This window comes from Haliotis rubra, unplaced genomic scaffold, assembly GCF_003918875.1.
Source record: "Haliotis rubra isolate DU_JTF1 unplaced genomic scaffold, ASM391887v1 Scf1334, whole genome shotgun sequence".
In the NCBI taxonomy this organism is placed as follows: domain Eukaryota; kingdom Metazoa; phylum Mollusca; class Gastropoda; order Lepetellida; family Haliotidae; genus Haliotis; species Haliotis rubra.
This window is the reverse complement of record NW_025765264.1, coordinates 39,914-61,343: the sequence shown is the minus strand read 5'-3', so window position 1 is coordinate 61,343 and position 21,430 is coordinate 39,914. Positions and strand designations below refer to the sequence as shown.

Here is a 21,430-nt window from a genome sequence, read left to right as displayed (position 1 = left end):
GATGGAAATACGAGAGAATTGTTGACATTCGTTGACAAAATACAGTTGTTACATTTGAATTACGATTTCAAAGGAGTGCATTTCATATGCAAACACTGAACAAATTCTCGCACTATGAATTGAGTGCGTACCTACCATGGCCTACCGGATGTTGTAGCAGACAACTCAAGAAAACTCAAGTAACAGGTGCGTGTGGTGCATTTGTCTTTGAGTTACTTAAATGTACCTTTTGTCTCCGCATTGTTATTTCATTGTCAGTTCTCATAGGGTGGGTGATGTGTACATTTCGCCATGAACACTAATAAGTGTTATCAAAGGCAAATGCTGGACTGTCGAATGAGTTTTATTGGACACTCATACTCATACGAGTCATACTCAGTCTCACTAGTCACTCTCACTCTTAGATCAAAAGCTACTCATCAGTTGCTTTCTTTATGGTGATATTGTCAGATCTCGATTTGATCCCTTTGAGGGCTTGACGCCTCGCATTAATCTTCCCCCCTGTACTCATATTTGTTGTGAAATGTATTTACAGTATGTGCCTTTACATTGTAAATTACAAGATAAGAAAGGTACGTCAATAATTATTACTTGAATTAATTTCGACTAAGTGTGTTTCTTCATTTTTATGTTTTCAGATGTAAATGTCAAAAACACACACAGAAGACATACCTAACAGAAAGCAATGGGATACGTCAGTGTAGACATTCAATCTCCTTTTGTGGTAATCATTGATGTGAATGCAGTTAATCATCAAAAATGACATTTCTGGTTCTGCAAGCATTGTCTACATGCCACTTTTATAGCAGAGCAGGTTCTTTAGTGGCACGATGGGGTCAAAGAAAAATATTTGCTTTAAAGCTTCAAGGGCGTGTAAAAACCCCTTTGACCAATCATACTTCATCATTGTCCAGATCAAATCAGAGACTATTTCATCACAGAATATGTGCAATAAAACCAAGAATGAGCTTGCATACTCCAAGATCTTTTTTTGTGCTGTTGACCACTGGTGGCAGTGCATTATATTTCAGCCGAAAGTATGCATCCAAGTGGAAATATAATGCATTGTGTGAGGAAATGAAGAGTGTCAACCAGCCATTCGAAAGATCCAAGAAACAACAGTTTGTACTGTGGACATGTATATATAATGTATACTTGGTCATCAGAATAATCATTCGTGCTTGTAGATTATTCTTCACATTTACACCTTTACTGCTTATTTATCCATTCACATTGATAAGCACGAAACTTAAAAGTCTGTGGTGGCAAATGTTACTTATAGCTGTTGAGTTTTCTGGACCTGCCTTTGTAAAACTTGGACAATGGGCCAGTACACGAAGAGATTTATTTTCCAAAGAGTTCTGTGATCGCTTTTCAAAGCTACATCGCCATGCCAAAACACATTCCTGGAAACACACTGCTACTTCCTTGGAAAGAGCATATGGACCACATTGGAGAAATATGATACTCTTTGACAACAAGGCTCAGCCAATAGGATCAGGATGTGTTGCACAGGTATGTAACTTTTATGTGATATTGAAAAAATCTTTCTTGATTTTTTTGTTTCATAGATAATGTCATTGAACTGTTGGATATATTGCAGTACCAATATGGGTAATTCAGAAAGATATTCAACATGTTAAATACACAGGTTTTTGCTTGAAACTGAAATGTGTGAATTATGCACAAATGTATAAAATGGACATAAATGTTTTTATTGTATCAGGGATGCACAATCCCAAAATGTGCCAAATTCTTGAGAAGACGAAATATAGGAACTGTAATACATTAAAGTAAATGTTACAGTAAGCTACACCATTTCATTATTTATAGCACCCTCATAGTTAGTGTAAACACCCTTGAAATTATTTATTGGGAGTACCATGGACCCGATGGTATGATCAATAAATCACTTATTAGTAGGCAATATACATTTTTAGTAGGCAAAATGACAGGCATCAATTACATAATGATCATCGGTCATATTGATAGCAGAAAATTGCTTCACAATTGAAGTTCATTTCATTTCTTTTCACTTTTGTTTACCTAGCTGTCAATGTTATCACTTAAAATATGATCAAAATATATTTTTAGAAGTATTATCTTTCAATTCAGAATTGTACTTTCCTTTGTACATGTTGAATTACTTAATGTGGTACCATTAAATGAATTACAGGTATACAAAGCCTTCATACGAGGAGACAAACTGCGTGCTCTTGACCTGGAGAAAATACAAGAAGATATTCATGAACAAGATGTGGTTGATGACATTCTGTCTGAACAAAGGACTTTTGCAGTTGGTAAAATACCCATGAGAAGTATTCTATATAAAAAATAATTAATGAACCAAGTTATGGTGTTGCTGTACATATCTTCCTTGATATTTCATATTCTTCATGTTAATAGGAAGTGATAAGCCAAACAGAGCTTCCTTTGTAAATATGTCATGATACACTAGCAAAGTTAAGATTACAAAAAGATGTCAGGTATGACTTTAGGCTAATTAACAAGGAATTAAAACATATATCCATTAAAACGCAATTTTGTCCATCATGTGTTAAAATTGAAGTATTTCTTTATGCTAATTTGTTTTTGGTAACAAGAAAACACACTGCTCTAATCTAAGAAGACAAAAGAAAATATTCAGGATATCCCAAACAAGCTGTGTCGATGATGTTTATGCATGCAAATACAAGTACTGTGTTGATTTTTGTTTTTGTTAAAAGTAAGAAGAGCAGAATGATGACATTTTCTTGTAAAGATTTACATTTGGAGAAAACATTATGAGATTCATGCACCTCTAAAACATCATGTAACATCTTAATCATGTGTTAAGTCAAACATACAGTTGAGTTAGGATATTTCAGTTAATGTGGCAACCCTGTATTTGTGTTTTTAAATGATTTTGATTTGCTTGTTGCTCTGCAGGTGTTGAGATTGAACATCTTACTCAAGCCTTTAGGAAACAGATAAAAAGAAATGCATCAGGTATGAATAGTTCCAGTGTAGGTATATTTGCACCATGTAGTATTCATAAACGATGTGACAAATGAGATGCACATGAAAATATGGTTGGATTATGTATGAACAAATTATCAAATAAATAGAGAACATCCCTTTCATCATCATTTGGTCCTTGAGAACAACATAATTAGGTGAGGCTGAGTTTTTTGTAGTCAGGTGGGCGTGGATGACAATCGAATGATTAATTTATTTTGGCCTTACTTTACATTATAAGAATAGGAATCAAATGACGGAATAACATTTGTCTCTAAAATTCAGGACATTGAAAATTGTCAAAGCCAGTGCTTTATGGGAAAGTTAATGTAATTCAAAATTCCATATAAAAAACTGGCCAGATCAGTTGAAATATTTCTCTTCCTTGTGTTCCCTGTTTCAACATGACAGAGTTTTCTTGTATGTTTAGACGCTTTAATAATTCATATTAACTTTTTGCAGTATTTGGCAAGATGGCCATAAGAATCAAATTAAGTTGTTCTGTCTGTTTAGGCATGAAATAATCAAACACAAGATCTCACCAGATGGGTTCGAATCTTTTCGGATGTGTTTTGAGTTCAGAGTAACGTTTTTCAAGTGATTTATGTGTTTTAAATGTGTTTTGGCATTTCCGTAGAGATGAATTGGTCTTGCACACGATGTATGATTGTGTTTTGATTAAAAATCTTTACGAGGGGTTTACTGAATTTTCAGATGAACATTCAGAGTTGTACATAGAACCAGGAGTGTTGGCTGATGATTTCAGTGATGATTGTCTACTTCCTGTTGCAATAAAGGTAACGGAACAGTGATGAACGTTCCTAATGATTTCTTGTAAACTGAATATGCAGTATGCAAATCAGATGCTCCAGTCATCTAAGTGGACATAATTTATTGTTTCCCCGTGTTTCTCTTCTCTGGTATATAGAAGATATGGACAGGTAAAATATGACTGGGATGAGTAAATTTGATTGTTGACAGGCCCTGTGTGTAGCAGAATGTCCTGTAACAGATCTGATTTTAATGAAACTGACCCCTTTCTGACAGAGGCTCTGGCTATCATGTGATGTTGTACCTCATAGAGTCAACCACATTGTAACTGTTGTATTATTGCCAGCAGCATAATACATTCGCTCAGAGAACATTTTTGGTGAGGCACCGCATTTTTGTGTTCCACCAAAGTTGTAAATGCCTGAGACTTCAGCAACTCAAGCATGCAAGAGGCAACTAATGGGATCGGGTGGTCAGGCTCGCTGACTTGGTTGACTCAATTCCCAATGGCATAGATCAATGCTCATGATGTTGATCACTGGATTGTCTGGTCCAGACTTGATTATGTTCAGTTTTCTGCCACAGGGGTGGAAATAACCCATTGCCCGACATCCCAGTCCAGTGGTTTTTTCTGTCGGGCCAGCAAGTTTGCATATCATGCTGTGCCGGTGTCCAGTTGACTTTCCAATGTTAATTATGTTGTTTATTTAAAAAATCAATAAGAAAATCGGCCTTTATAGTGGAAAAAATATCAGGGCAAGTGAATTTACATGTGCCACTGTACCGAAGTTCACTAGCAATTTTAAAGTTATTTCCACCCCTGTGCCATATAGTTGGAATATTGCTTAGTGTGGCATTAAACAACAAGCCAACAAACTGAGACTTGGGCTTATCTCCGACAGTAAATTGACACTCCTTGATTTAAGTGGAATATCATTAAAATCAGCATTAAACCCAACTCACTGACTCATTCTCTTTGTGCAGGTATTACATCCTGATGTACATGTTGTATATGGCCGTGACCTTGCACTGATGAAGGTCATGGCAAGCTGCATGGAGTTTGTGTTTCCTAGTTTGCGCTGGATCAGCCTGACTGAGTGTGTTGCAGAGTTTGCACAGTCCATGAAAAAACAGGTAATATTCTGATGGAACTGTCAGAAGTAGTGAAGAGCAACACTTGTAATTCATTGAAGAGGAACACTTTTTATGGATAGACATCTTCTTTACTGCAATAGATGTGTCGTTTCAGTAGCACTGTTATCACTGGTGTAGTGGTTAGAGCGTCTGCCCGGAGAGCGGAAGGTCGCGGGTTCGATCCCCGACCGCATCATACCAAAAGACGTTAAAATATGGTACTTGTTGGTCTCTGCCTGGCGCTCTGCATTAATTGGTACAACAAGGACTGGTCGGCTCGGAGTCAGTATAATGTGTCTGAGTGGGGTATTCATGCTTCACTGTGGCATGGTATCTCAGTGGGCTAGCACTATAAAACCAGCTTCAGTCTGGGCTAGTACAAGCAGCCGCACATACACATACACACGCATGCATGTCGTCATATGAGCGAAATATTCTCAAGCACGAAGTAAAACCCAGTTTCACCTCACCTCACCTATATGCCACCTAAAGAAGTCGTGTTCATACAGGTACATGATTACATATCTATTGTCATCACAAGCTGTGGCAAAATGTTTTTAAAAAACAGCTTAATATATTGAGAGAAACAAATGAAGGATCACATGAAAAGTCAAGTGTTCCTTTAATATTTTCCAGTTTTCATCACCAGGTTTGAATAGCGCAATAGTGATGAAAACTGGAAAACAATAAAGGAACGCCTGAATTTTCCTGTGATCCTTTATTTGTTTCTCTCAGTATATTATATCTGTCTGTGGCCTACGCCAATTGTCTTGATCCAAATAAAAAATAATGAAACCATGCATATTCCACACCCATGCTGGGATGCACTCGCGCACCCACTTAGGATCTCAGGATCTTTACTCATACACTCAAGCTCTTACACATGCACACACTCCCAGTATCTTCATATGAATCCTGACCGCCTCCGTGGAGTAGTGGTTAGAGCGTCCGCCCGGAGAGCGGAAGGTCGCGGGTCCGATCCCCGACCGCGTCATACCAAAAAGACGTTAAAATATGGTACTTGTTGGTCCCTGCCTGGCCCTCGGCATTAATGGGTACAACAAGGACTGGTCGGCTCGGAGTCAGTATAATGTGTCTGAGTGGGGTATTCATGCTTCACTGTGGCATGGTATCTCAGTGGGCTAGCACTATAAAACCAGCTTAAGTCTGGGGTAGTACAAGCAGCTAGTACATACACATACACATGCATGCACGTCGTCATATGAGCGAAATATTCTCAAGCACGACGTTAAACCCAATTTCACCTCACCTCACCTCATATGAATCCTTTCACTATAGTTAACTTGTTGTCCTCTGTTGTCAGATGAACATGCGTCACGAGGCCCGCTGTCTGGACAGACTTGCCCAGGATTTTCTCCACCAGGAACATATCCGTGTCCCCTGTCCTCTCTGGCCCCTGGTCACAAAAAACATCCTGGTAGAAACATTTGAGGTAATGACTTCCTGTTAATGTAATACTGGAATGTTGGCTGGACATTAAGAAGTGTGTCCTTCAGAAAATGCCAGGAGTACCATGTATGTATGTCAACTCCTGTAAATGTTGGCTTTGACTAACTGGCTAAGTAGGAACATTTCTTCCCATGTGCTATTCAGTTAAAACTGGATTTATGCATAAGAAATATCTCTACTTGTCAGGGGGTGGTTGAGTAGCCTAGTGGTTGAAGTGTTCGCTCGTCACGCCGAAGACCCAGGTTCAATTCCACGCATGCGTACAATGTGTGAAGTCCATTTCTGGTGTCCCCTGCCGTGGTATTGCTGGAATATTGCTTAAAGCAGCATAAACCTAAACTCACTCACTTTTCTTGTCAGCAGAACAGTTTTTGGAACTGATAGTAGATAAGTTCAGAAGATCTGGTCCTCTGAGACCATTAGGTTTTCTCTATAGACACACCAGTCTTAGGTTAGATGGAGAACATCATTTTGGATAAGATATTGCTAGGACATTGCTGACTGCTGTATTTTCAATCCAGGAACAGTTCATATCTGTTCAGGCTTTTATGAGGGTGAGCTGATCTCAGATTCTCTACACAAACAGTTCATATCTATTTTGGCTTTCAGGAAAGTGAGCACAATCTCAAACTTCCTCTGTGAGCCATTGTTGACTGCTGTGTAAAACTACATAAACAGTTCATATCTATTCTGGCTTTCAGGAGGGTTCCTCTGTGAGCCATTGATCTCAGACTATCCTCTGTGAGCAGGACACCAAGTGAGCAGGACACCAAGATAGGAGGACTGAGGAAACGGCTAGCGCAGCTTGGTGTGGATGCTCTTCTACAGATGGTAGACCAGTTCAAAAGTTTAATGTCAGATAAAAAATCTGGGATTTTATGCTTATTTTACTGCTTAAAACATTGAGAAATAAGATAATTTGATTTTGACAAATGAATAACCTGCAGAGCCATTAACCTCACCTATAATCTTAAGGAATTAATTCTCTTTCGCAGACTCTATGTTTTGCATGAGATTGGTATTCATACTGTCAACTTTTCAATACTCATTTGTCATTTCTTGTCTATATATTCCTGTGTATAGTTCAGCCTTCTCTGAGATTGCCAACAGTACTTTATTCATTTCAAGATTGTGTAATAAAATTATAATGATAAATCAAGTTGGTTTGCTATCATCACAATGGTTAAGAAGTTTCACAAGACAATACAGTAAGCTATGATTGCAATACAATCGCAACAGTAAAACAGTCCAAATACTCACCCTTTAACTCTGCACAAGGAAGTGATTCTGCTCTCCCTCATGTATTTCAAGTGTTCTCTAAAATATAAGTTACTGAAACCTTGTACATCCGTCCTCTGAAAGATATGAAACATGTGTTTCGTCATTGCAGGTGTTCGTTAACAACTTTGTCCATGGAGACTTACACCCAGGCAATATACTGGTGCAGAATGCTAAAGATTTCAAACAGGTATTGAAGCATATATATTTCTTATGAAGGACCCTGCTTTCTGCTGCAGTTTTTAAATATATATCCCACCTGAAGAGGAACACTTTTTTGTGGATAAACAACTTTTTTATTGCAGTAAATGCGACGCTGTCTATCTATAAAAAAGTGTTCCTCTTCATCATACCAGCTTCTAAATGCCACTTAATTTCAGTTTAGATATTTATTTGACCATAATGCTTTGACCATACTGAAAACTGAAATACTTTATGAGTATTTTTTTGTGGGACTGATGTGTTTCTGTGCAGAAATTATGTAAAAAAAACTTTCACCATGCCCTTAAATTCTTTCAGATTGCTTCTTGTCCTGTAAACTGCTTCTCTTATTGTCCGTCCCGATTCTTGTTAACGCGATATCTCATGAACTGTTGTACCCAATGTCTTCAAATTTGGTGACAGCCTACATTGGGGGATTGCGCAGACACCAGTCGATTTTGGTGACCTTGACCATATTTTCAAGGTCACTATGACACATTGACCACTATTCAAACTCTTGTTAAGGCGATATCTCATGAACTAATGTACCCAATGTCTTCAAATTTGGTAACAGCCTACATTGGGGAATTACCCAGACACCAGTCGATTTAGGTGACCTTGACCTTATCTTCAAGGTCACCACGACACTTTGCACACATTTAACTCTTGTTAACGCGATATCTCCTGGACTGTTGTACCCAATGTCTTCAAATTTGGTGACAGTCTACATTGGGGTATTACACAGACACCAGTTTATTTAGGTGACCTTGACCTTATCTTCAAGGTCACGACGACACTTTGACCACTTTTTAAACGCGATATCTCGTAAAACATTGCACCCAATGTTTTCAAGTATGTTGACAGCCTACTTTGGGTGATTATGCAGACACCAGTCATTTCAGGCATCTTGTATGTGACCCAAAAATAAAAAGTAGTAAATATAGGTACAGTTGAACATGGATATAGCGAACACGGATATAGCGTACAAACAGATATAGCGAACAAATTTAAAAGTCCCGTCAATAGTCCTTTATAATATCATTAAAATTATACGCAAATAACGAACTCGTGAGTAGCGAATTAACAGCTATAGCGAATTGATTTACTACCCCCAAGACCCAATTAACGACGTGATTAGCGTACTAACTCAGTGTCAGCTCAGTGTCAGCTCAGCCACTTAGCTCAGCCACTTAGCTGTATACATCAACCTTGTTGGCGGCGAATCAACATTGTTTGATGGTCATTAATTAATTAACAAAACAAACATGTCGTGTTTAAAAGCTTGACTGGTATAAGAAGCAGAAGAAATCCCGGCAAAATTGTGGACTTTGTTAAACGTAATTAAGTTATATACATGTATTGTTGAGATTGTTGTGATTGTTAAACATGTTCTAGCTAATGTCTGTGAATGATAAATTCAGAATTTTAATGTTATGTCAATGTACATGTACAAGAATAAAGATTTGTAGCCTCAGCATATACATGTCTCTACATCTCTACAATCCAAGATGGCGGTCAAATGTGAATAACGAACAACGGATATAGCGAACTAAATTTCTTGGTCCCTTGGAGTTCGTTATATCCGTGTTCTACTGTATTCCATTCTTTAGCGGCGGGGGACATTGCCATATCAGTGGCAAGCACTTGTTATATATAAGATGGAGAAAACTGGGATTGGAATGTGTATCTCTCCTTCTGATGATGTCATGTCTTGGTCAAATCTGTAGACAGTGTTGCTACTTTTTTCTCAGTATTTTGGCAGAAAATGTCAGCGAAATTAACTGTAACATATCCAGATGACCTACTGCTTTCTTTTAATAAAAGGCAAAGAGGAACTGAAAGTAACAGTTTAGACATCAAATATATAGAATGTTGTCATGTGTGTGACACTGCCATGACTTGTGTGTTTTGTGTGACTGTTATAACGTATTTATTATGAATGTTTTCAGTGTGTTTAGCTTGTGTGTTTTGAATGTGCGTGGCATTGTCATAACTTGTCTGTTACAAACATGTCTGTCATTGTCCTGATAAATGTGTTTTGAATGTGTGTGAATGTGTTATGACTTTGTGTGTCTTGTACCAGGAGGACAATCAGCTTGTGATTGTGAACGTGTGTGAAAATGTCGTGACTTGTGTGTTTTGTAGCAGGAAGACAATCAGCTTGTGGTTGTGAACGTATGTGACACTGTCGTGACTTGTGTGTTTTGTAGCAGGAGGACAATCAGCTTGTGGTTGTGAACGTGTGTGACACTGTCGTGACTTGTGTGTTTTGTAGCAGGAAGACAATCAGCTTGTGGTTGTGAACGTGTGTGACACTGTCGTGACTTGTGTGTTTTGTAGCAGGAAGACAATCAGCTTGTGATTGTGAACGTGTGTGACACTGTCGTGACTTGTGTGTTTTGTAGCAGGAAGACAATCAGCTCTGTGGTTGTGAACGCGGTGACACTCGTCGACTTGTGTGTTTTCGGTAGCAGGAAGACAATCAGCTTGTGGTTGTGAACGTGTGTGACACTGTCGCGGACTTGTGTGTTTTGTAGCAGGAAGACAATCAGCTTGTGGTTGTGAACGTGTGACACTGTCGTCGACTTGTGTGTTTTGTAGCAGGAAGACAATCAGCTTGTGGTTGTGAACGCGTGCGACACTGTCGCGGACTTGGTGTGTTTTGTGGAAAGCAGGGAAGACAATCAGCTTGTGGTTGTGAACGGTGTGACACTGTCGTGACTTGTGTGTTTTTGTAGCAGGAAGACAATCAGCTTGTGGTTGTGAACGTGTGGCACTGTCGACTTGTGTGTTTTGTAGCAGGAAGACAATCAGCTTGTGGTTGTGAACGCAGTGTGACACTGCCATGACTTGTGTGTGTTTTGTACCAGGAGGACAATCAGCTTCGTGATTGTGAACGTGGTGTGACACTGTCGTCGGACTTGTGTGTCTTTGTAGCAGGAAGACAATCAGCTTGTGGTTGTGAACGGTGTGACACTGCCATGACTTGTGTGTCCTTGTACCAGGAGGACAATCAGCTTGTGGATTGTGAACGTGTGTGACACTGCCATGACTTGTGTGTTTTGTAGCAGGAAGACAATCAGCTTGTGGTTGTGAACGTGCGTGACACTGTCATGACTTGTGTGTTTTGTAGCAGGAAGACAATCAGCTTCTTGTGGTTGTGAACGGTGTGGCACCGTCGTGCGGACTTGTGTGTTTTTGTAACAGGGAAGACAATCAGCTTGTGGTTGTGAACGTGGTGTGACACTGTCGGACTTGTGTGTTTTGTAGCAGGAAGACAATCAGCTTGTGGTTGTGAACGCAAAAGTGACACTGTTGTGACTTGTGTGTTTTGTAGCAGGAAGACAACTCAGCTATGGTTGTGAACGGTGTGACACTGTTCGAATCTGTGTGTTTTGTAGCAGGAAGACAATCAGCTTGTGGTTGTGAACGTGTGTGACACCGTCGTGACTTGTGTGTTTTGTAGCAGGAAGACAATCAGCTTCTGTGGTTGTGAACGCGGTGTAAATAATGTCGGTCGGACTTGTGTGTTTTGTAGCAGGAAGACAATCAGCTTGTGGTTGTGAACGTAGTGACACTGTCGCGGACTTGCGTGTTTTGTATAAGGAACACAATCAGCTTCTGGTGATTGTGAACGGTGTGACACTGTCGCGGACTGTGTGTGTTTTGGTAGCAGGAAGACAAATCAGCTTGTGGTTGTGAACGCGTGACACCGTCGTGACTTGGTGTGTTTTGTAGTATGGGAAGACAACTCAGCTTGTGGTTGTGAACGCAGGTGACACTCCTCGCCATGACTTGTGTGTCTTGTACCAGGAGTGACAATCAGCTTGTGATTGTGAACGTGCGTGCGACACCGTCATGACTTGTGTGTTTTGCAGCAGGAAGACAATCAGCTTGTGGTTGTGAACGCAAAAGTGACACCGCCAAGACTTGTGTGTTTTGTAGCAGGAAGACAATCAGCTTGTGGTTGTGAACGCGGTGGCAATCCGTCGTGGACTTGTGTAGTTTTGTAGCAGGAGGACAATCAGCTTGTGATTGTGAACGCAGTGTGACACTGCCATGACTTGTGTGTTTTGGTAGCAGGAAGACAATCAGCTTGTGGTTGTGAACGTGTGTGACACTGCCATGACTTGTGTGTTTTGTAGCAGGGAAAGACAATCAGCTTGTGGTTGTGAACGTGTGGTACCTGTCGCGTGACTTGTGTGTTTTGTAGCAGGAAGACAATCAGCTTGTGGTTGTGAACGCAGTGACACTGTCGACTTGTGTGTTTTGTAGCAGGAAGACAATCAGCTTGTGGTTGTGAACGTGTGCACACCGTCGCGTGACTTGTGTGTTTTGTAACAGGAAGACAATCAGCTTGTGGTTGTGAACGTGTGTGACACTGTCGACTTGTGTGTTTTGTAGCAGGAAGACAATCAGCTTGTGGTGGTTGTGAACGTGGTGTGACACTGTCGTGACTTGTGTGTTTTGTAGCAGGAAGACAATCAGCTTGTGGTTGTGAACGCGGTGTGACACTGTCGCGGACTTGTGTGTTTTGTAGCAGGAAGACAATCAGCTTGTGGTTGTGAACGGTGTGACACTGTCGCGACTTGTGTGTTTTGTACCAGGAAGACAATCAGCTTGTGGTTGTGAACGGTGTGACACTGTCGCGGACTTGTGTGTTTTGGTAACAGGAAGACAATCAGCTTGTGATTGTGAACGTGTGTGACACTGTCGGACTTGTGTGTTTTGTAGCAGGAAGACAATCAGCTTGTGGTTGTGAACGCGGTGTGACACCGTCGCGACTTGACTTTTTGTGTTTTTGTGGTTGTGAACGTGCGTGACACCGTCGCGGACTTTGTGTAAGTTTTGTAGACAATCAGCTTGTGATTGTGAACGCGTGTGACACTGTCGCTTACTTGTGTGTTTTGTAGCAGGAAGACCGATCAGCTTGTGGTTGTGAACGTGTGTGACACTGTCGCGACTTATGTGTGTTTGTAGCAGGAAGACAATCAGCTTGTGGTTGTGAACGTGTGTGACACTGTCGCGGACTTGTGTGTTTTGTAGCAGGAAGACAATCAGCTTGTGATTGTGAACGTGTGTGACACTGCCATGACTTGACTGTGTTTTTGTAGCAGGAAGACAGTCAGCTTGTGGTTGTGAACGTGTGACACTGTCGCGACTTGTGTGTTTTGTAGCAGGAAGACAATCAGCTTGTGGTTGTGAACGTGCAGTGACACTGTCGACTGACTTGTGTGTTTTGAAGCAGGAAGACAATCAGCTTGTGGTTGTGAACGTGTGTGACACTGTCCCTGCGGACTCTGTGTGTTTTGTGTGCAGGAAGACAATCAGCTTGTGGTTGTGAACGTGTGTGACACTGTCGTGACTTGTGTGTTTTGTAGCAGGAAGACAATCAGCTTGTGATTGTGAACGTGTGTGACACTGTCGTGACTTGTGTGTTTTGTAGCAGGAAGACAATCAGCTTGTGATTGTGAACGTGTGTGACACTGCCATGACTTGTGTGTTTTGTAGCAGGAAGACAATCAGCTTGTGGTTGTGAACGTGTGTGACACTGCCATGACTTGTGTGTTTTGTAGCAGGAAGACAATCAGCTTGTGGTTGTGAACGTGTGACACTGTCGTGACTTGTGTGTTTTGTAGCAGGAAGACAATCAGCTTGTGATTGTGAACGTGTGACACTGTCGCGGACTTGTGTGTTTTGTAGCAGGAAGACAATCAGCTTGTGATTGTGAACGTGTAGTGTGACACTGTCGTGACTTGTGTGTTTTGTAGCAGGAGAAGACAATCAGCTTGTGATTGTGAACGTGGTGACACTGCCATGACTTGTGTGTTTGTAGCAGGAAGACAATCAGCTTGTGATTGTGAACGCGGTGTGACACTGCCATGACTTGTGTTTGTAGCAGGAAGACAATCAGCTTGTGGTTGTGAACGTGTGTGACACTGTCCATGACTTGTGTGTTTTGTAGCAGGAAGACAATCAGCTTGTGGTTGTGAACGTGTGTGACACTGTCATGACTTGTGTGTTTTGTAGCAGGAAGACAATCAGCTTGTGGTTGTGAACGTGTGTGACACTGTCGTGACTTGTGTGTTTTGTAGCAGGAAGACAATCAGCTTGTGATTGTGAACGTGTGTGACACTGTCGTGACTTGTGTGTTTTGTAGCAGGAAGACAATCAGCTTGTGGTTGTGAACGTGGGTGACACTGTCGTGACTTGTGTGTTTTGTAGCAGGAGGACAATCAGCTTGTGGTTGTGAACGTGTGTGACACTGTCGTGACTTGTGTGTTTTGTAGCAGGAAGACAATCAGCTTGTGGTTGTGAACGTGTGTGACACTGTCGTGACTTGTGTGTTTTGTAGCAGGAAGACAATCAGCTTGTGGTTGTGAACGTGGGTGACACTGTCGTGACTTGTGTGTTTTGTAGCAGGAAGACAATCAGCTTGTGGATTGTGAACGTGTGTGACACTGTCGTGACTTGTGTGTTTTGTAGCAGGAAGACAATCAGCTTGTGGTTGTGAACGTGTGTGACACTGTCGTGACTTGTGTGTTTTGTAGCAGGAAGACAATCAGCTTGTGGTTGTGAACGTGTGGTGACACTGTCGTGACTTGTGTGTTTTGTAGCAGGAAGACAATCAGCTTGTGGTTGTGAACGTGGGTGACACTGTTGTCACGGGACTGGTGCAGACTGATTGCCCAGTGAAGCTGGTGTTCCTTGACTGTGGGATCACCACTTCCCTCAGCAAAGACGACAGACTGAAGTTCCGGGAGGTCTTCACAGCAGTCGTGAAAGGGGAGGTAACTTGACTTCATTTCTGAGACAAGCTTGACATTTTATGAGTGTTTCACTCTACTGCCACTAACAGACATCAGAAATATACTAGTTGAAAAAGGTTAATACTTTTAATGCCATGTTAAATTGATTATTTCTTTAAGGTGATATGTTTTAAATGTCTAGGTGCAGTTGGATAAAAAAAAAGAACTTGCAGAGGCCCAGATAAGCTGCGATCCGGGTAAAATAGGCATATAAAATTTCCAATTACGCATTGAAAAATAATTGTTGCATACCAATTACGCATTTAAAATGTTAGATACGCAAAAAGTTTAAAACAAATGCGTACGGAATATATTTATAAAAATCGCTTGCGTAATGAAAAAGACATCGATTGCTATCAAGTTGTACTGTTAGTATAGGACAAGTGTTGTACTGTCAGTATAGGATGAGTGATTTTTTATGAAATCATTTCCATTTTATTTAAGTTGGTTTTGATTAGGTATGACATAAGGCAGGACATACCTGCTTAGTAAACTTCCTCAGTCACATAATACTTAGGTGAGTAAAATGACTGAAATACGCACATATTTGAAAGCAGTGGGTAACGGAAAAGTGAAATACCCACTCAACATTCATAATACCCACTCCAAAAACATACAGTGGGTACAGTACCCACATGAGCTAAATCTTATCTGGAGCTCTGAACTTGTTTGAGTTACACAGGTCATCAATAATGTAGTCAACAGATTTGGCAAATGTCATCCTTGACAAGTTGAAGGATATTTTGCACTTGTTACACTAAATTAACTTGTTTGAGGGGCATCGCACCAATACACTAAAGTAACTTGACATGATGCAAGAGGAAATGGGAACAAGTTCTGTCTAGATGTATGAAAATATTCTGTTTTCTTTGTTTAATAGTCTGTGTGCTTGTTTACCACCATGACAAGTGTTTTTGCAGGTGGCTGAAGGAACATGCAATCTGATTGGCTCTTTGTAGAGAATTAGCCATTGGTTATCAGGTTTTCATATCAGTTACCTTAATTTGGTCTTGCATCTTTTACTGTCTAGCATCTAGCATTTTGATAGATTTACATTTTATTGTGATTTTAAAAATATACTTTTAATGTATTCCAACAAGCATCCTTCATGACTTCCTTAAAAGACTATTATGTATCTCTATTTGGTCTCAGCTAGTAGGGCAAAAATGTCATTCTACAAAATTAAATGAAACTTCATTTTCATCACAAACTTTGTTTCATGAAGCCCCGACAGAATGTATTACAGGAAGGATGCTGGGTTGAAATGGTTTACTTGAACATTGCAGTTTGGTGACTCATTTCTAAAGTTTCCTTGAAGTACAGTTTGTAGGAAGTTATCCGTGTTCATGACAGAATTCATTCAGGCAGGATTGATGACTGATGTAGTATATGATATACTTGTTGTATCATAGTTCCAATATCAACATTTAAATGCTGGTCTATAGTGATGGATAGTGGCCTGACCTTCGTATTGCAATGTATTGCAGTAGTGATTCATGTATCAGCATGTGTATCACAATATATTTATTATGTTCTTTAGGGGTAGCCTAGTGGTTAAAGCAGTCACTCATCAAGCTAAAGACCTGGGTTCAAGTCCCCACATGGGTGTAATGTGTGAAGCCCATTTCTGGTGTCCCCTGCCATGATATCGTTGGAATATTGCTAAAAAACAGCATAAAACCAACTCACTCACTCGCTTATGTTCTTTAATGGTAAATACAGCTGTGTAATAGACAGAAAGTTGGTTGCAATTAGTTGGGGTTTTTTATCTCAGGATGTTGTTTCCGGTAATTTATTAATTTCATAATTTCAAATCATTTACATCAAATTTCCTTTTTATATGTAACCTTTATCGATTTTCTGAAAATTGATGTTATTCTGAAAATCTGCAATGTGCACGTATGTTCCAGATATAGCATTTAACATCCTGGTATTCTGGTATACCAGTGATCCCATAACATTTCGGCATTGTACGTTTTAGGTTACTCAAGTACTGTTAATGCTCTCATATTTACCCTGAATTGGTACCTCTCTGTCAGTTTGTAACAAACCCACCAATAGTTAACAAAGTATTGTTGGAAACAACAGTCATTCATTCACTGACTGACCCAATACTCATTCACTCATTTTGTAATTTTGGAAAGGGTCATAAAAATGACATACAATATCCGGGGTGGGAGTCATTGAAAAATAAGTCAAGCAATTGGGGAGGGTCATCATATTCAGGACATTAGTGCATATAATACCTCTGAACCAGATCCTCTGTAAGAAATGACGAGTTTTGGTGAATAAAGTATTTTTATCTCAAACCTGTCTCGATTGCGAGTGCTGAAATTTCTGTGTTATTCCAGGGAGAGGTGGTTGCTGATTTGTTCCTCAACAAGACAGCCCATGTGGAGTGCTCTGACCCAGAGGCCTTCAGACAGGACATGGCGGCGGTGGTGATGCAGGCTCGACAGGCGACTCTCTCCTTGTCCCAGGTGAGGAGACAGAAACATCACAGGGAGATAACTCTAACATGTAATGAATCATTCGTCACCACTCGCCCCTTTCCGTAACCTGCAAGAAGACTCGTCCCCATCTCGATGCTTGTTATGTGCGAAAATACGACAAACCAATCAGAACTCGCGTAAATGACTGCGGTGCTTTGGTAAAAATAATCCCGAGTACTTAAATCGTTTATGGCATTATGTCATTGTTTAAAAAAATCATGAAAAATATATATCGTCATGTTGAAAGTACAAAGAACTTAGCTAAAGGATTTTGCTGTCTAATGTGAAGTTTTAGATAAGAATCATGCATTGACGGTGAGAGATTCAAATACACGCACGCAAGCGCTTGTTGACATAACTAATTTCATGGGTCCAACTGAGGGTGTTTCTGACTCTATCTTGCAGGCTTGCTATGGAGATTATACGGCGCGCTCCAACAATTTTAGGAAATGTAATTATATATCGCCACGAAGTTTCAAAAACAACAATACTATTATATCTGTATGTCACTAATCAACTTTAATCTTTAACATTGGGCATATATTTCACCTCTCTGGGAATATTTTAGTCTGACCTTCTTGTGGTCATTCATATATTTTTCAGCGAATTCAGTTAAAATTCCACTTGTGGTATGACAGCAAGGTTACACGTGATGTCCAGTTTGAGAAATATTAAAAAAGTCATTATTTGAGTTTCTGCTTTTGGATTTAATGTTGCTGGTTTTTTTTTACAAATTTGATTTGCATATTCAATAAAACAAATCCCATTTGTGATTATTGAACCCTCTTCAGAAATTTAACTGGAAATATAAGGCGAATATCTGGTAATAATTACGTCAGACTATGTCTTTAACAAATATGTTTTTTTCTTTCTTTTAGTTGTACCAAGGAGGCTTAATTCTTTAGAATAAATAGCAAAACCAAAAACAGCAATACAATGTATGAGTACTTCGGTGATATTAAGTACAATTGGAATCAAACAGGAATAGAGTTATCGTTCCTGTTTGAAGTAGTTCTGATGTTCCTACGCCAATATGAAATCCTTCCAGAGGGGCACGAGTCGCTATTCGGCTTGTCCCGGAATAACACGAGTTGGTCACGAATGGCAATGAATTTATACTGCAGACAGTAATATACCAGCTAATTCATGCAGATTGTAAATATTTTGTTATGGATCTGATTGTAAAGCAGTGGTAGCATAATCAGCATCCCATCCCATCAGGAACTGGAATGCTGAAAGACTAAACATCAAATTTGCATGCCCTTCTGTTCAATATTTGTGAAATCCTATGGGAATAGGAGGCAATATCTTGCCCAGGGTGAACAATCACCATCTTGTGGTCAGTATATGTGGAATTCAGTGGGAGTAGGAGGGAAGATCTGGTTGGGCAAAACCATCCTGCTTTCATGTTCAGGATATGTGAAATCCAGAACATACCAATTTTATACCAGCACCTTGAGCATGCACCAGTTGCATGGATATGTGCGCTATATAAATATACTGTAATAATAATAAATAATAAAAATGATATTTTCTCTCCAAACATGCTCAAACATTATGTTAGTCTATGATGAAACTTACTATGTGTAAATTCAGTTCCGTGATACAAGAAGCAAGAAATTGGTAAATGGAACATTTACCTTAAATAATCAGGTCAGGACTAGGTCAACCACTGTCATCATTTAGGTCAGCACAGGCAAAAAGCATGGAGTTCACCACAGTACAAGGAACCTATTTGGCCCTAATAATTCACTTTAACTTCATGTTCTTCAACCTTTGTCTTCTAATTGTTTGTTTTGAGACCCGTGAACAGCAACCCATGCTTTTCATAGAGATTTCCTAGATTGATGCTCATGCTGTTGATCACTTGATTGCCTGGTCCAGACTCGATTATTTACAGACTGCCGCCATATAGCTGGAATATTGCTGAGTGCAGCGTTAAACAACAAACAAAAAACATTGTTTTGAATATGTAAAACATTGTGGAAATACCACCGATTCAGAACTTGTTGATTTTCCAGATACATGTTGCGGAGTTGTTGTCCGAAGTGTTCCGGATTCTGAGGATTCATCGTATGAAGCTGGAGAGCAACTTTGCCAATGTGATTCTTGCGATAGCCGTGTTGGAGGGACTTGGGAGGTCACTCGATCCTCACCTGGACATCCTGGAGAAGGCCAGGCCCATTCTGATACACCACTCACTGTTTTGAGATGTCACACACTGCTTTCAGTGTAAGAGCACCTGGCATTCCGTGAACTTAGAAGATGTTTCTGTGTGCCCAGCATATCTGAGTCCCTTTGCCCTAACATTGCTCTTGTTCAGTCTCTTTATTATACAAGCTATTATCATAATATCATAAAATGATTGGATTTGAACTGAATTAATTTTAATTTGACAGAATGATATTATTATGATGATTATATATATAATCATGGCTCTTGGTGAGTGTCACTGTGTGTCTTCTTCTTACAAGCTGACACACCATAAAATAGTTGACATCCTGCTGAAAAGTTTTAATTTTAATTTAACATAATGGTATTATTATGATGATTATTTTTTTAACTTTTTACTTTTGATATTTTTAAGGAGTCTGTGACTTTCTAAACTAGGTTTGTTTTTCAAAGATTATTGACTAGTGGTGTAGATATTGTGATCACATGGAGAGAGGTTGTGAGGTGTTGTATCTTGCAGGTGTTGGACAGTTCCCCACACAGACAATTCCCCATCACCTGAGTGACAGTCCCCCATCACCTGAGTGACAATCCCCCATCACCTGAGTGACAATTCCCCATCACCTGAGTGACAATCCCCCATCACCTGAGTGACAATCCCCCATCACCTGAGTGACAATACCCCATCACCTGAGTGACAATTCCCCATCACCTGAGTGACAATCCCCCATCACCTGAGTGACAATTCCCCATCACCTGAGTGACAATTCCCCATCACCTGAGTGACAGTTCCCCACAAAATCCCATCAAAATCCCAATAGCAAATCAAAACATGCTGGAAGTATATAAGTAAAAGTGTAAAATGTGACATTGTAGATTTCAAGATGGAATTCATTAAGAACAACCGTGGCGGGTTGAAAGTTTGTTATGAAGGTTACATGTATATACACTACACTAGAACAAACACAGTAAGGTAGGTGTGTTCATGCAGATTGTCTTTATCTTGCAAAGGTGTCAGATACTGTGCCTCTATGTATTTATTAAAGGTCACATGCAACCAAAAAATCAAACATAATTAAAACACAATTATCACTTATTCATGACATATAATATGCATTGCTGATTATGAAAAAACAAATAAACAAATTTATAAGCGTACAATCGCTATTCAAAAGTGCAATATTTTGTACTTGGGTTTACCTCCCTCGAAACGAAGCAGACGGGATACCGAACCCAGTCAGAGTGGGTGGGCGTGCACTCAACAAAGACTTTCCATTGGCTGGTTCATTTGCCGATACGCTCAGCTGTGTGTATATAGAGATGTTTGGTTTTGTAAATACATGCTCATTTTGTGAAATATATAATAAAAGTGTCTGATACTGACAATTAAACTGGACATACTGATACTGATTATTGTTAAGGAATGTGAAAGAATGAATAAATATATAATTAAAAAGTCAATATCACTTTTGTTGTTAATAGTGCTTTTTAATGTGTGGGGAATTGTCTGTGTGGGGAAATGTCTGTGTGGGAAATTGTCTGGAGCCCATATCTTGCATATTGAATCTGTAATATATAGTATATCAGTATATAATGAAATGATAAATAAAAAAGTGTTCTTTTAGCGATAAGCTTCATGTCTTTTAGCAGGTGTTTAACTTGTTATACTACAATTTTGTGAGTATGCCTGAACTATACCTTCAACATACATGTATTTTTATTTTTTTCATTAAAATCATATCTTTTATTCCAATCTCTTCCTCTCCATGAAGGTGTTGACACCTGCATAGAAGGTTGCGAGAGGTTAACCCTGAGTGAGAACTGACCAGCAAGCCTGAATGAAAAATGTAAGGGTTAATGAGCAAGTCAGATGTCAGCTTTCTGAAACAGTATGGCTTCATTTCATTCATACACCCGTGGGGGTGGTAGGGTAGCTGAGTGGTTAAAGCATTTGCTTGTCATGTCGACAGCCCGGGTTTGATTCCTTACATGGGTACAATGTGTGAAGCCTATTTCTGGTCTCCCCTGCCATGATATTGCTGGAATATTGCTAAAAGCTGTGTAAAATACAACTCACTCACTGACTCACTCACACTGACTGACTGG

At 39.7% G+C, this 21,430-nt stretch overlaps 1 protein-coding gene across 1 annotated transcript; it reads left to right on the top strand.

The window, feature by feature from the left end:
* Nucleotides 1–94: 94 nt before the first annotated feature.
* On the top strand, nucleotides 95–19,672 carry LOC124267744 (uncharacterized aarF domain-containing protein kinase 2-like). Its single transcript, XM_046702735.1, has 13 exons — nucleotides 95–186; nucleotides 639–1,515; nucleotides 2,177–2,300; nucleotides 2,929–2,988; nucleotides 3,712–3,794; nucleotides 4,753–4,902; nucleotides 6,227–6,355; nucleotides 6,982–6,985; nucleotides 7,091–7,203; nucleotides 7,763–7,840; nucleotides 14,469–14,642; nucleotides 17,012–17,140; nucleotides 19,174–19,672. The coding sequence occupies exons 2-13, from the start codon at nucleotides 760–762 to the stop codon at nucleotides 19,360–19,362; spliced, it is 1,989 nt and encodes a 662-aa protein (XP_046558691.1). The 5' UTR covers nucleotides 95–186; nucleotides 639–759; the 3' UTR covers nucleotides 19,363–19,672.
* The last annotated feature ends 1,758 nt before the right edge of the window (nucleotides 19,673–21,430 follow it).

Excerpts from the sequence above, each read along its gene's own strand:
- LOC124267744 (XM_046702735.1), top strand. The coding sequence starts at position 760 with ATGACATTTCTGGTTCTGCAAGCATTGTCTACATGCCACTTTTATAGC. Across the intron at positions 1,516-2,176 it reads GATCAGGATGTGTTGCACAG|GTATACAAAGCCTTCATACG; the intron begins GTATGTAACTTT and ends AATGAATTACAG. Across the intron at positions 7,204-7,762 it reads TGGATGCTCTTCTACAGATG|GTGTTCGTTAACAACTTTGT; the intron begins GTAGACCAGTTC and ends TCGTCATTGCAG.